This window comes from Rissa tridactyla, chromosome 3, assembly GCF_028500815.1.
Source record: "Rissa tridactyla isolate bRisTri1 chromosome 3, bRisTri1.patW.cur.20221130, whole genome shotgun sequence".
Classification (NCBI taxonomy): domain Eukaryota; kingdom Metazoa; phylum Chordata; class Aves; order Charadriiformes; family Laridae; genus Rissa; species Rissa tridactyla.
In genome coordinates, this window is record NC_071468.1 from 65,992,753 (window position 1) to 66,005,463 (window position 12,711).

Here is a 12,711-nt window from a genome sequence, read left to right on the forward strand (position 1 = left end):
AGTATAGCTTGTTGCAATCCTACAGAGAAAAAGAGCCTTACAGCTACACAAACAGGTGTCTGTTAAAAAAATACGTCCAGTGCATAATCTATGAGACTTTTACTTCACCAATACCTCAAGACACAAATCTAACAGCATCACCGACCATTGCTACCAAGCTCTACCTTCCAATTCTTAATTGCTTCTTAATGAGATTGAAAAATATAGGCAAGCAACTTGCTCTGGGATCAAACCGGAAGACACCATCTCAGTTCACACGTGTTGTATCTTTAGTACCAATGAGCAAGCAATTACCTATGGTGGACCTCCATCACATCCCAAAACCAGGGATTTCAAAGGAGAATTGCCTATCAGTAGGCGAAAGCTCTAGGCAGGGATAACCATTACCTAACCAGTGAAAGAATTACTCAGAGGCACCAGCTGCTAAGTAGTTTTAACAGACTTTGTGCTCTGCCTTCAAGCAGACAGTTCCTTTTCACATAACAGGATATAACACCACCGCCATTAGGACCCCGATAAACATAAGGGCCCGCTACTTTTCACAGCAATAGGGAGCTGAGGCAAAGCTCTATACTGTATTTAGGGACATTGTCACATGGTGGCAGGGCATGATTAATGCCCCTTAGTTGCGTATTCGGTGATGGATATTTGAGAAGATTACACAAATTAAACATACCATTCCTCACTTAGCAAAACACAGGCCTGACAAACTGGGAAGATAAGAAATAAGGTGCAAATCCTCAAGTATTTGATTAAATTTTAGTTCTGACATGATGAAACTAAAAACGATCTGCTGGATTCCACCCTGCATTTTGAAAAAATTATTCTTTTTCCTTCTATTCCCAGGAGGTATTCTCTCTCCAAGAGAGAGCGAGCAAGTTGCAATTTAGTGAAATATTTACACAAATGAGAAGTTGTAAAGTGATGTGACCTTCCACCTTTAAGGGAATGCTTGCAGCTAGTCTTAGAAGGATTGGATTACTTAATCAGACTTGATCTGACTGCTTAGCTGCAGTGTTATATAGTGACTGTTAATCTAAATTAGATAAAGAGTATTATATATACATTTTCATATTCTAAAGGGAAATCCTATTATTTTAATAATCCCTCAAAGAAATATACTGTTCCCTTGGAGAAAACTTCATAATGAACAGTCTCTTCAGTAAAGGAAACATACAATATACAGGAATTCTTACTGTGACAATGGAGTAATGATTGGGAAAGGTTTTTGAAGGATACACTGGTCTCATACTGGAAGTGTATGTTCCACATTTCTCTAGAGGGAAGAAGAGAGAAATCAGCAAAATTACAGAAATAGAAACCCTTGCAGGTTTCTCTCATGAAGACATATAACTATTAGGAAAAAAAAAAAGAGAAAGACTAAAGATATTTCCAGAAAGTTTTCATTCTTCATGAATGAAATTCTAGAGTTAATACCTCATTTTTCTTCCCACATTCATTTACAAGCTGACTAAATGGCTATTAGTACAAGTTTTGTGTATTCCCAATGACTGACTTCAATGGTAACATGAGCAAAACCTACAGTAGATAAGAATGAGTAATCAAAGAAATCACACCCTCCAAAGTTGCCTTGGTGTGCCGTAAGTGAAGTCTGCAGCTTGAGACCAGATGCTTTGCCCCTGGGTGCTCCCAGAGATGAAGCAGCTGCTGGCACAGCAGTGCCCTGGCTCTCACAGTTACCTGTCAAATCACTATTTATTTTGCAGCCTCCTTTTTGTTTGTGGTTGTTTTGGGTTTTGTTACTAAAAATAAGCTCTTATTCTAGGATGAATCGCAAACTTTTCTTCATCTTGATATAAAAATCATAGGATTTTAAGGCGATTAGTGCACACTATTTCCTAGTATGAAGAAGCATTAGCCAGGCCAAAGAACTTAAGCAAGCCTTACTTATGTTAGGTGCCTAAATTTCCACAGGCAAATGTATGGGCCCTGATTTTCAGAAAGAGGGGGGAAAAAAGAAAAAAGACTTTATTAACAACTTAAAGAATACCATGTGATAACCAAAACCACTTCAACTGATGCTAAAGAGCAAAAAGCAATGACCCTATAGAAAGGCCACCATTAGGTCATTATATAGGATATAAACAAAATAGAAATGAAAGGTTTGATAACATCAAAGTGCCTTGACGCAACACCTTTTAACTTGTTGGATTGGGGCTTTGGATTAGATCACAGTTGAAATAATCAATTTGAGCTAACAGAGATAAAAAGAAGCCAGGCTGGAAAAATAAATCCTCTCAAGTTACATAGACATTCTCTCCCACATTTGTGTTCTGTAGTAACAAATCATCACTTGTACCCTTTTTGCTACTGGAACACACCTGATGCATTTCAACCATTTCCAAATCTATTGTTGAGGATATTTTCTGAAATCTTATTTTTTTTTTTGGGGGGGGGGGGAGGAGGTTGAGGTTTTTTTGTTTTGTTTTTAAAGTAAGTGAAAAATACACTCAAAAGCTTTTGTTTTGTCCATAATCCTAGGGGATTTTCCTGGGACTTTCCATGAGAGTTATCTTTTTTCTTTTTGGCTTGTTGCCTTAGTTAAAGACAATTAAAGACAAAAGGAGGATTTGTTTAAAAATTATGTATATCACAGCATAGAAGTATGTGAAAATGCCTTCTCTGAACCCCATACACACACCTTACGGCAATGCCTGGGGTTCATTGAAAACCCTCAGCTCCATGATGAATTGCCCACCTTTCAGCAGGTAGCAGAGAACAAAACTTCCTAAAAGTGAAATTATGATGTTGGCTTACAGGCATCTACCCTAACAGATTTCTCCAAGGACATATCAGAATTTCATTGTAGGCATAGCTGAATTAACAGGACTAGATAATGAGAATATTTTTTATCTAATAGTATGCTGTACTTGCCATCAAGTGTTTTAAAGAGGAAAATCCAGGGATTTAGCATGGTTTTGATTTAATGAAGAACTGGGAAGTCTGATAAGTTACTTAATGCTAATAACTGTTCACTGCTTTGTAAATGCTGTCACTCATAAACTGTGTCCCTTTTTGAACACTTACTAGTCCTGTAAATGGATAACTATGAACTTCAAAAGGATTCAATACAATTTTTCAGCCATTAAGTAACTTATCCACTACTGTTACTTGTCTACTACAGAGGAACATATTTCATCACCCTTTCCCGCACAGTAAAATACTGTAGCAGTATTGACACACTCATGGAAGTGTTTATCTTTACAGTATGACTCCTGGCACCATTTTCAGTGCCTAGACACGTGGGACATGAAAGCATACAGAGATTTGAAGAAACAGGCTCTCAGTGTCATGCGATATACACCCCAGTGACATCAATTTTCATGCATGAGACAATTTTTCTCTTACTGAAGAAAATTTGCCTTACCTGAGGCTTTTCACCCACCATCATACTATGAGAGGAAAAAAAGCCTAGAAAGCAAGGTTTTGTAACAAGAAAGCTGAAGATCCTTAAATACATGCTAGTGGGTTTCTCTTGCTGCTCTCCTGTTAACCAAGTAGATGCTGGTGCACCCACAATGCTACCTGCATGTTTTTTCACTGCAGGGTCTTGTCTAGTGCAGGACCCAGACTGGTAATGGGAGTGCTTCAGAGAGGAAACACGTTATGGATGATTCTTAGATGTAATTGAGGGCAACAAAGCTGTTGAGGGGTCTAGAGCACAAGTTTTATGAGAATCGGCTCAGGGAGCTGGGGTTGTTTAGCCTGGAGAAAAGGAGGCTGAGGGGAGACCTTATTGCTCTCTACAACTACCCGAAAGGAGGGTGTAGCGAGGTGGGCGTCAGTCTCTTCTCCTAAGTAAGAAGTGATAGGACAGGAGGAAATGGCCTCAAGTTCCACCAGGGGAGGTTCAGGATGGATATTAGGGAAAAAGTGCTATCAAACATTGGAACAGGTTGCCTAGGGAAGTGGTGGAATCGTCATCCCTGGAGGTATTTAAAAGACAGGTAGACATGGTGCTTAGCAACATGGTTTAGTGATGGTTTTAGCAGTACTAGGTTAATGGTTGGACTTGATGATCTTAAAGGTCCCTTCCAGTCTAGATGATTCTATGTTGTATTGCAAAAGTTTTCTATCAGATTACAAAAAAAAAAATTCTCCAGAGTAATGTAGAACTGTAGACATAATGCAGAAATAATATTTTACCCCTAGACTGTTCCTTATTTTATTGTGTCTAAAACATGTATAATTAGACTTTCTGGTTTTAGAATCCTTTAAAAAATCTAAGTTTAGAGCATCAAGAACTCCATGGTTCTGGAGAAGTGAAGTGACTTTGATGAAGATATTAAGATACTTGTATTCCTTAGCGGTCAGAATTTATCATGGGTTCAGTGGAAAGAGAAATACAAGTTTATTATATAAGTAAACAAAAGAAGTTGCACTGTAGCCTATCCAGACCAAAGAATGAAGAAACTTTACACGTGGAAGTTGGATGTCGTAGCCTGGAAGTCCTACAGATGGTTTGTGGCACTGATATCTTTTATGTCAGCAGAGTTATAACCATTTATAACAGCCAGCCTCTCCTTACAATGCTCAAGAAGTTTCTTCAGTTGATTTTTTATAACTTCATCTAATGAAATTGTTTCAAATGCCTTGTTTTATTCTAACATTGAACAAAATGAAAAAATAAACCTAAAACCTCAAATACATCTGTGAATTGTTATCCTCTGGAACAGATCAAGTTGTGACAACCACTGCACAAAAAAGCAAGTATTTTTACTGATTTATTTTTAGTCAACTGAAACCAGTTACCCCAGGTAGTAATTTATGAATGACAAGAAGATTGGCATATTTTTCAGACATGAAATGCCATCAGTTCTTTACAGACCACAGCCAAAATAGAGACAGGAAAAGCAACTAGAGTTACTTAGACACTACAAAATTAAGACAGACACTACAAAAGCTAGGGAAAGAAATACGTACTTATGAGGGTCTCCTTTCTCCTGAAAATGTTTGTGAAATGAAAGTTTTCTCAGATTCAGCACATTTCTACCAATTCTTCTCTATCATCTGTTCCTAATCTCTTCCTTCTCTATCTTCTTATTTTTAAAATATAATCAAATGCTTTCTACCTTGCATTCCATTTTCCAAAGCCATTCCACCTAAATATGAGACCATATGCAATGTAGAGTAAAAAGCAGGTCTACTTCTATTTTGAAGAAATAAAGAAAGCTCACCGCAAAAAACATCCACCTCCTAAATATAACAAGGGCTACTTAATGGTTTGAGTTTTCACTAAAAATCCAAAGGGGTCTTTCCTCACGCCCTCCCTCTCTTTGCCCTTCCACCCTCCCACCCCTCAGGCTGTCTGTGCACAGCTGCTTTGGGCAACAACTTAAAACTTCCACCAAAGAAGAGTGAGGATTTTAAGGAGTAAGCATAGCTGCATCTATGGATTTTTCAAGTAAGACATCATGATATTACTTAGAGAAAGAAACTACTCACGTAATTTGCTAATAACAGGCAGAAGTTCACCCCAAGTCTGCAAATATTCTGCTCTGAAGCCGTCCAATGAAAATAGTAACACTGGAGACTTGGTAAATCTGAACAAACAGAAATCGAAGCATTAAAAGACAGACACTGAGAAGTAATTTCCTATCACTTATTTCAGGCAAGTTTCCCACAAATGGTGGGGATGTTCGTGATGGGACCATAAACCAGGCCAGGGAAGTAAGTGTCCCTAAGCAGGAAGGTTCGCAGACTGGTGGGGTGGTGAGCAGAGCAGCCGTCCCATCCCTCTGCTCCCAGGCTGGCTTAGCAGGCCAAAGAGGCTGAGGATTGCAGTAGGGCATGCACAGGGAAACCACGACAAGGCCTGATTTCAAACACCCATGAAATAAAGAACAAGCCAAGATGCTCATGTAATCTGTCTGGTGGGTTTGGGACTCCTTATCTTGAAACCAGTCCCACTGGAGCAGCACTCAGCCCCTCCAACCCTGAGGCAAAAGCAGGGAAAGAGAAAAGGCAGGGTGAAGCCATGGCTTTCCTTTATTAATTTTGCTCCTGAACAACTTGTAATCTAGCTGAAAAAAAGGAATTTATCTTTTTACATATACTATACACAAAACTGTAAGAAAGTCTAATCTACAGGATATGTTAAATCAGCAACCATAATACACATTTTTCTTTCCATCTTGCAAAGATTATTTAACTAAGGAGAACTTGGTTCCTGTACCAGAAGTAGTGTCAGTCTCCAAACTGAAAAATGTGGCCCCGTAACTGGAACGCTGTAACAGCATTTCTGCCTGAAGCTTGACAGATAAGTTCAGGAACTGATTTCATTGGAACTAGCAAAAATAAATTCTCCCCTTCCAGTCTCCACAGGACTTATGTTTTCCAGTCTTGACTTGTTCCCAGCTTCAGCCCTGTTCAAACAATTTCTCTCCAACTGTAAATACTTATTGCATCACAGATGAGAATACTGATCACTAACCTTGAAGAAAAATTATCTTACGTTTGACCTATAGAAATGAGGACATGTGAGACTACAAAAAAGTCACTGCAATGCAGCAACAACCACTAAAAACAGATTCACATAAAAGAACTGAATATATTTTACATGTCAATTGCAAGATCAATTTTCCTTTTTATGTTTACAAATCGTAAAATGGATTTTTAAAAAAAAAAAAAAAAAACTTTGTTGCACTTCAGTTTCCCAAAATAAAACAGTGAGGATAGAAGACAAATATTATTTGCAAAGTGTTGACAATTTCTTTAGTGAGGTACACCACAAAAAAAATCCAAACAGTCATTTACAAGTGAAACATTTATAAGCCTTATTTCAGTCAAACAAATGTGACTATATTAAACCGAAGATTAGTCAGGCAACCAAAACATGCCTATCCTAAGAAAACTTTAATCAACAATTTGGACAACAGTTCAGCCAAAAGGATTTCATTAGTCAGAACCATTACATAGCCTATCCTACATCCCAGACAGAATAAGCCATTAAGATGTATTTGTAAGATGTGTGTTTATAGCCTGTTTTTTATTTATATGGTGTATTTAATACCATCTTTTGAAAATCTTAGCGAAGTCAGCTAGTTGAAAATGGGAAATGAATGATCTTCAGATGATGACTGAAGTCCTTTGGCAAAATGGAGTAGGGAAACTTCATGTACTGCCTTTGCCTATAGTACAAGTGGTTTTTTGCACCACATATTCTGATCTCTACAACTTTTGCAAATACCTTATCCCCACCCCCACCTCCCCCAATACAGAGGTCTAAAAACCTTCACTGCGAAGTTTCCTGCAACAAAATATACACTTTGAGGCAAAGACTGTTCAATATTACTTACCAACAAGAATAACTTTAAAAAAAAAAACCCAAATCTAAAAAAACTCCTTAGAAAGGGACTTTACGCAACTGTTTCTGGTTTGGCATTTAGAAGTAAACCAACTGTTAAGTACATGTTTTGGTTGTCTGCAAATCCAGCTACTGACCCCCTCACACATGTAAAATTAAACTTGGCAAAATAGACCATTGCCACAACTAGGGAGACTGACCATTTCGCTTCTCGTATACTCGACACATGCTGAAACTCATATAGTTAGCGATATGCCCTGGCCTCAGGGAAGCAAAGCAAGACAGACCATGTTAAACTGCACTCTCTTTGGAACAGCTCCAGTGAAATCCCCAGACAAACTGACCTGAGCTCAGTTCTGAGATATATCAGCAATTTCCATAACTTCTTCCTGTGGGTAGCCAAGGTTACACTTGCTACTTCAAAAATGTGCTACCAGTGAGCAAGCAAGCCTAGGACGCTCAAGTTTTGGCCCTGCCAGTGATTCGCGTTGGCTGTGGCCAAACAATATGACAAGGGTGTTTCACAGCTCTTGGATAAATACATATGCCACAGTCACATCCTGACTCCAAACTGAAGGAAATGCAGTGGTAATTACCTCCTCCTATAAACTGGCTTCTATGGAAACATAGCGCAGACAACACAGGCTTGCTGTGGTCTAGCAGGTTCACCAGTCTGGATGGTCTAGAGTCCAGCACTGAGGACCACACTGCCAAGCTGACCTGCCTCACCACAGGCAAGTTAGACCACAATTAAAGAAAAAATAAAAGAAGAAACAAAAGGAAAAAAGACAAGAAAGTCCCCTTGAAAAATCTAAACATACTGCACAGAAAACTTTCTGTCCCCCCACGTACAGACACTACTGCCTATATACAGCCACCAAGCATAGAAGTTAAAGCTTTCTTTTCTGATAAACGTACGTAAAACCTCAACAGTAAGCATAATAGCAGTCCTCAAATAGACAGGAGAGATCTACAAAGAGGAAAGCAATCAGCTGCTCTTCCACCTCAATGAAGACAGAACAAATAGTAATAGGCTTAAAGTACAACAAAAGATACCAAGACATCAGAAAGACCATCTAGCTAAGCACTAGGTTATGAGTAGGTTAGCTTCAGTGGGTTTGAATTCTCAGAGTATTATTTCACTCCTAGAACAGGGGAAAGAACTAGATCGCTCCTGAAATCTTATAGCCCCTTAACTTTATAACCCTATTAAATAACAAAGAACACAGTCTTGGAAAGACTTAGGTGTGTAGTTAGTTTTAAGCATTTGTTCAGTCTCATTGATATCAGTGGGATTTCTTAGATTAAGCACCTCATTGAACACTGCATGGTCTTTTGTCTATTCTGCACCACAAGAATAAACCTGACTAAAACCAAACCAGAATAAAACCAGCCATTTGAACCCACAAAACATGCTGTATTAATATGCACAGAATCAGAATTGATATCCCGAGGCCTCAAAATGAGCACTGAGCTAAAGTCACCTGCACTCCTGCCTATCCCATAGAAAGAAGCGGATTGTTTACAGAGTTGTTTGTTTTGGGAGAGGCTTGTGTGCTAATAGTCCGAGATGAGCCTACAGTCAACACTGTTTGATTCAACTTTGACCACACATCACCCTTTCCTGGGCTGGGTTTTATTGCAACATTTCTGGTTTTGCCAGGATTAAAACAATTTTAGTAGAGTAACCACGTATCCCTTTCATACGCTGAACAGAAATAACAAACAAAAAACCCTAAAAACAAGTTAACCGACAGGAGTTGCCCTATGGTATTTATGCCATTAACTTTGACGGTGGATCTGCACAAAGCTCTTGCTTGTTTATCCACCCCTTGTGGGTAACGCTTCCTAATCTTGCATTAGGGAAACCAGCATCCTAGAGTCAGTTCCCAGCACATGGTCCTGAATGGTTCCTGACCTCAGAACAGGAGTTAATGACAAAAACTTCCAGAACCGCCTGGCTGCCACCCCCCCCAGTGGGGGCTCACTGGGGACTTGGACTCCAAGCTGGACAGAAGCTCCAGTTTCTGTCTCGATGAAGGTTCTGAAGGGTCAGCATTTGTTACTGCTCTGAATCTGAATGAAAAGTGCTCGTTTGGTATAAAAATATTCCAAAAGGAAATGTATTTCATTTGACAGTATTATAACTCCAATGAATAAATATAGCATGATTTAAATATCTTAAGTCAAAAAAAAAGTAATGACATAAGAACAAAATGAAATGTTTTTACTTTACTAGAAATATCCCCAGCACACTATAATTTCAAAATCATCAAAATGAAAATAGCTTTGATTTCGCTGACACTTTTCAAACAAGGACATAATTGAATTCAACTCATCCCCACAACATATCTACAAACTCTTTTCCAGTGGAATACTTTTCAGTCACGAACCTTTAAGTCACTTCTACAAATAACTTATACATGCAATCACAGTTTGCATTCAACCTTAGCTTTAAGGTTGATTTGAAGATCCCACAGAAAAAGCAGTACAAGAAATGCAGGCTTTTTTCCTGGCTGGGAGCTTTGCTGGACTATTTGAGCCTGAGTGCTGATGCCATGAATTACATGAGTCATTCCTCACACAGTGCATACATAACTTGCAGGAGCGGACCCAGTGTGGAGCTGAGCCAGAGAATACAAGGATCCCATGGCATTTTACACCTTTTAAAGAAAGTAGTTCAGACAGCTTGCAAATAATGCTGTCCCATTGCTGGTGAGACTGGGACAGTGATCTGCCCACATTTTGCAGCTCTAGGGCAGGAACAGGCAAGGAAGTGGAAAGGTCTTTAGAAACGATCAGGCATGGAGGCAGTTTTAGGAACCTGAGATTGCTGGATGGGTCCCAAAATATTTGATACAGCGAGTATTGGAGCACATGTGACAATAATGAGGTGGGCACAAGGCAGAGCTAGAGCTGCCCAGAGCACACACGTCTGTGGGAGACAGCGGGGTTTGGGAACAGGCATGTCTTGCAAGTCAAGCAAGTGGTGGGGTACAGCAGCGCTGCTGGGACAGAGCAACCTGATCTGTTAGTAAGCACTACCAAATGCCGGCTGAAGAGGTGTCCTCCTCTGTCTGGCAGCTGCTCTTACTGTGGATAAGAAAGGCAAGCAGGTCCCAGGAAGGCGCGGTAGGGAAAATAATCTCAATAATGAAACGTAAGCAAAGAGCAGAGCTATGCAAATATGCAATATCCTCACCCTTTCGGACACTGAGGTTCAGTAATGTCCTCACACTCTTCTTCAACCCAGCTTGCCTCTCCTTAAAACAAATGAGTGCAATTTATTTTTTAAGACAGAACATTCTGATCGATAAATGCAAGGGTTTGTTTTTTTTTTCATTTTACTAGATGCTTTTAAAGTTATATTATGTCTTTTCTCCTTTCATACAAATATATGTACATATATGAGAGACTGTAGGAACTTGTTGAGGATATTTACCTTTACAAACAGCATGATAATTGACACAGCAATCTTTGTTTTCCACACAATCATCTGAACAGGAACAATGATATTCTGGTCGCCTTTTCTCTCCACACCTGAATTTATTGCAGGTCCATATGTGGGCTAAAAAAACAGATGAGAGAGAAGGACAATGATTAATCATAGAATAGTTTGGGTTGGAAGGGGCCTTTAACAGTCATCTAGTCCAACCCCCCCTGCAATGAGCAGGGACATCCCAGTGTAAGTGCAACTTTAATAAACTGAGTGTCAAGTTGTGTCTCAAATGTGTACACGCTGATATCTCATACGTGCATGATATTGCAAGCTTTGGCACTTTGGAAAATAGAAACACCCATGGCTAAATAATCTAAGTGCATAGCCATCCGAATACAATTCTGCAGCATATGGTTATAAATAGCACAGATCAGAAAGAACCTTTTTTACAGGCCTCCTTAAATATGGTAGTTTATGTGAGTTTAATCTGGTGAATGCATACTATAAAGGAGCTCCCAAACAACTCCCCCAGAAACAAACCAAACTTAAGTCTGAATTTGGAATGCCTAGAAAACACTGAGCAGCAGCAACTTATCCTGACTTGCACTGAAGTCGCAATGGATTTTACCAGTTGCCGTCAAGCACTCCAGCTTCTTTCAGCACCTCTTAGGCACAGGCATCACTCTGCCACTCTTTAAGACTGCATACATAAGCTCGCAGGAAGAGGAAGACCTACTGAATTCAGCTTCATTGCTGGTTTTGGTAGAGATTCCCCCCCGCCCCGAATCATATTGATTTTTCTGAACAGAATATTCCAATACATTGTACCATTTGAAGATGATCATTTTGTTATCAGTGGTAAACACAAGCAGATCCTTTGCAGTCAATGAGGATAAACATGAATGAATTTACCAACTGAGTGAACACTTAAGTGAAGGTCTTAAGAGACACGAAAGCAAAATCTAAATGTTTGAGTAGAGGACAAGCAGTGATCTTCATACATGACTTGCAATTAGAAATCCCTGAAAGCATTCTCAGGAGGTTAATCTCACTTTCAGGAATACTGAACTTAGTAGATCTACTCACTGCTGTGAGAGACAGAGGAATCTATTATGGCTCTAGTTACATGATACTATTTGAAAATTAGGATTTGATTCCCCACCGATGTTAAGACTAATTAATTTCAAAAAACAAGACCAAGCAATGAATTCCCATTCTTAGTGCTGAAACAGACTCTCCAGTCTGTTTTTAAGGAATTCTTTAAACTGAGGGAGAGTGGTGTAATGAAACAAAGTGGAGCATAAATCCCATGCAACTATTCTATAAGCAAAAAGCTTTGTGCAATTTAGAGGACCTTTCAGTAACAGTCAGTTGCAGCAGGGCTCTGAGCTCAGTTTAATCGTTTGGTTTTAAAAGTCAACATTGGAATATTTAATTTCAGGGCTATACTATGTTGATAAATTTTACAAATACACACAAAGAGGAGTGGGAATAAAAATAGTTAATTGAAAAGAATGCTGCATATGAAGCATTAAGGCAAAACTAAGTTAGAGAAAACAGTCAAGTTCTGTCTTTAGTGTTATTACCCGCACTAACATCTTTCCCTGTAAAATTTCTCCATGGTACTTTTCACACCTTTGCCTATCTGACCTTTGCTTTCTGGCAAATCATGAAAATTGCTCCTCATTTCGCAATCATTCTCCACCAGTGCAATCTGTTTTGCCACCCTGCCTTGTCCCAAAGGCCAGCACATGACCCTTGCTTCACAGTCAAGCTGAGGATAACAAGGCAGAAGTCCTGAGTAGCTGGGTAAGGAGAGACAGCAGCTTTCACAGAGCTGCTCTGTCCTTCCCCTTTTTCATGCAGGCGATGACAGAAAGATACAATAAGCAGAATGCACTCCTATTCTTGGCATGCTTGAGAACATAGCTGCCCCTGACACGAG

General features: G+C 39.3%; 1 protein-coding gene across 1 annotated transcript in view; it reads right to left on the minus strand.

Moving 5' to 3' along the window:
- Positions 1 to 12,711, minus strand: part of ENPP1 (ectonucleotide pyrophosphatase/phosphodiesterase 1) — a 59,265-nt gene that overhangs the window by 27,775 nt on the left and 18,779 nt on the right. The window contains exons 4-7 of the mRNA XM_054196475.1: positions 10,770 to 10,895; positions 10,530 to 10,590; positions 5,467 to 5,564; positions 1,123 to 1,276 (exon numbers count right to left, since the gene is read on the minus strand). Coding sequence (XP_054052450.1) covers positions 1,123 to 1,276; positions 5,467 to 5,564; positions 10,530 to 10,590; positions 10,770 to 10,895 — 439 coding nt within the window. The remainder of the gene's footprint in view (positions 1 to 1,122; positions 1,277 to 5,466; positions 5,565 to 10,529; positions 10,591 to 10,769; positions 10,896 to 12,711) is intronic.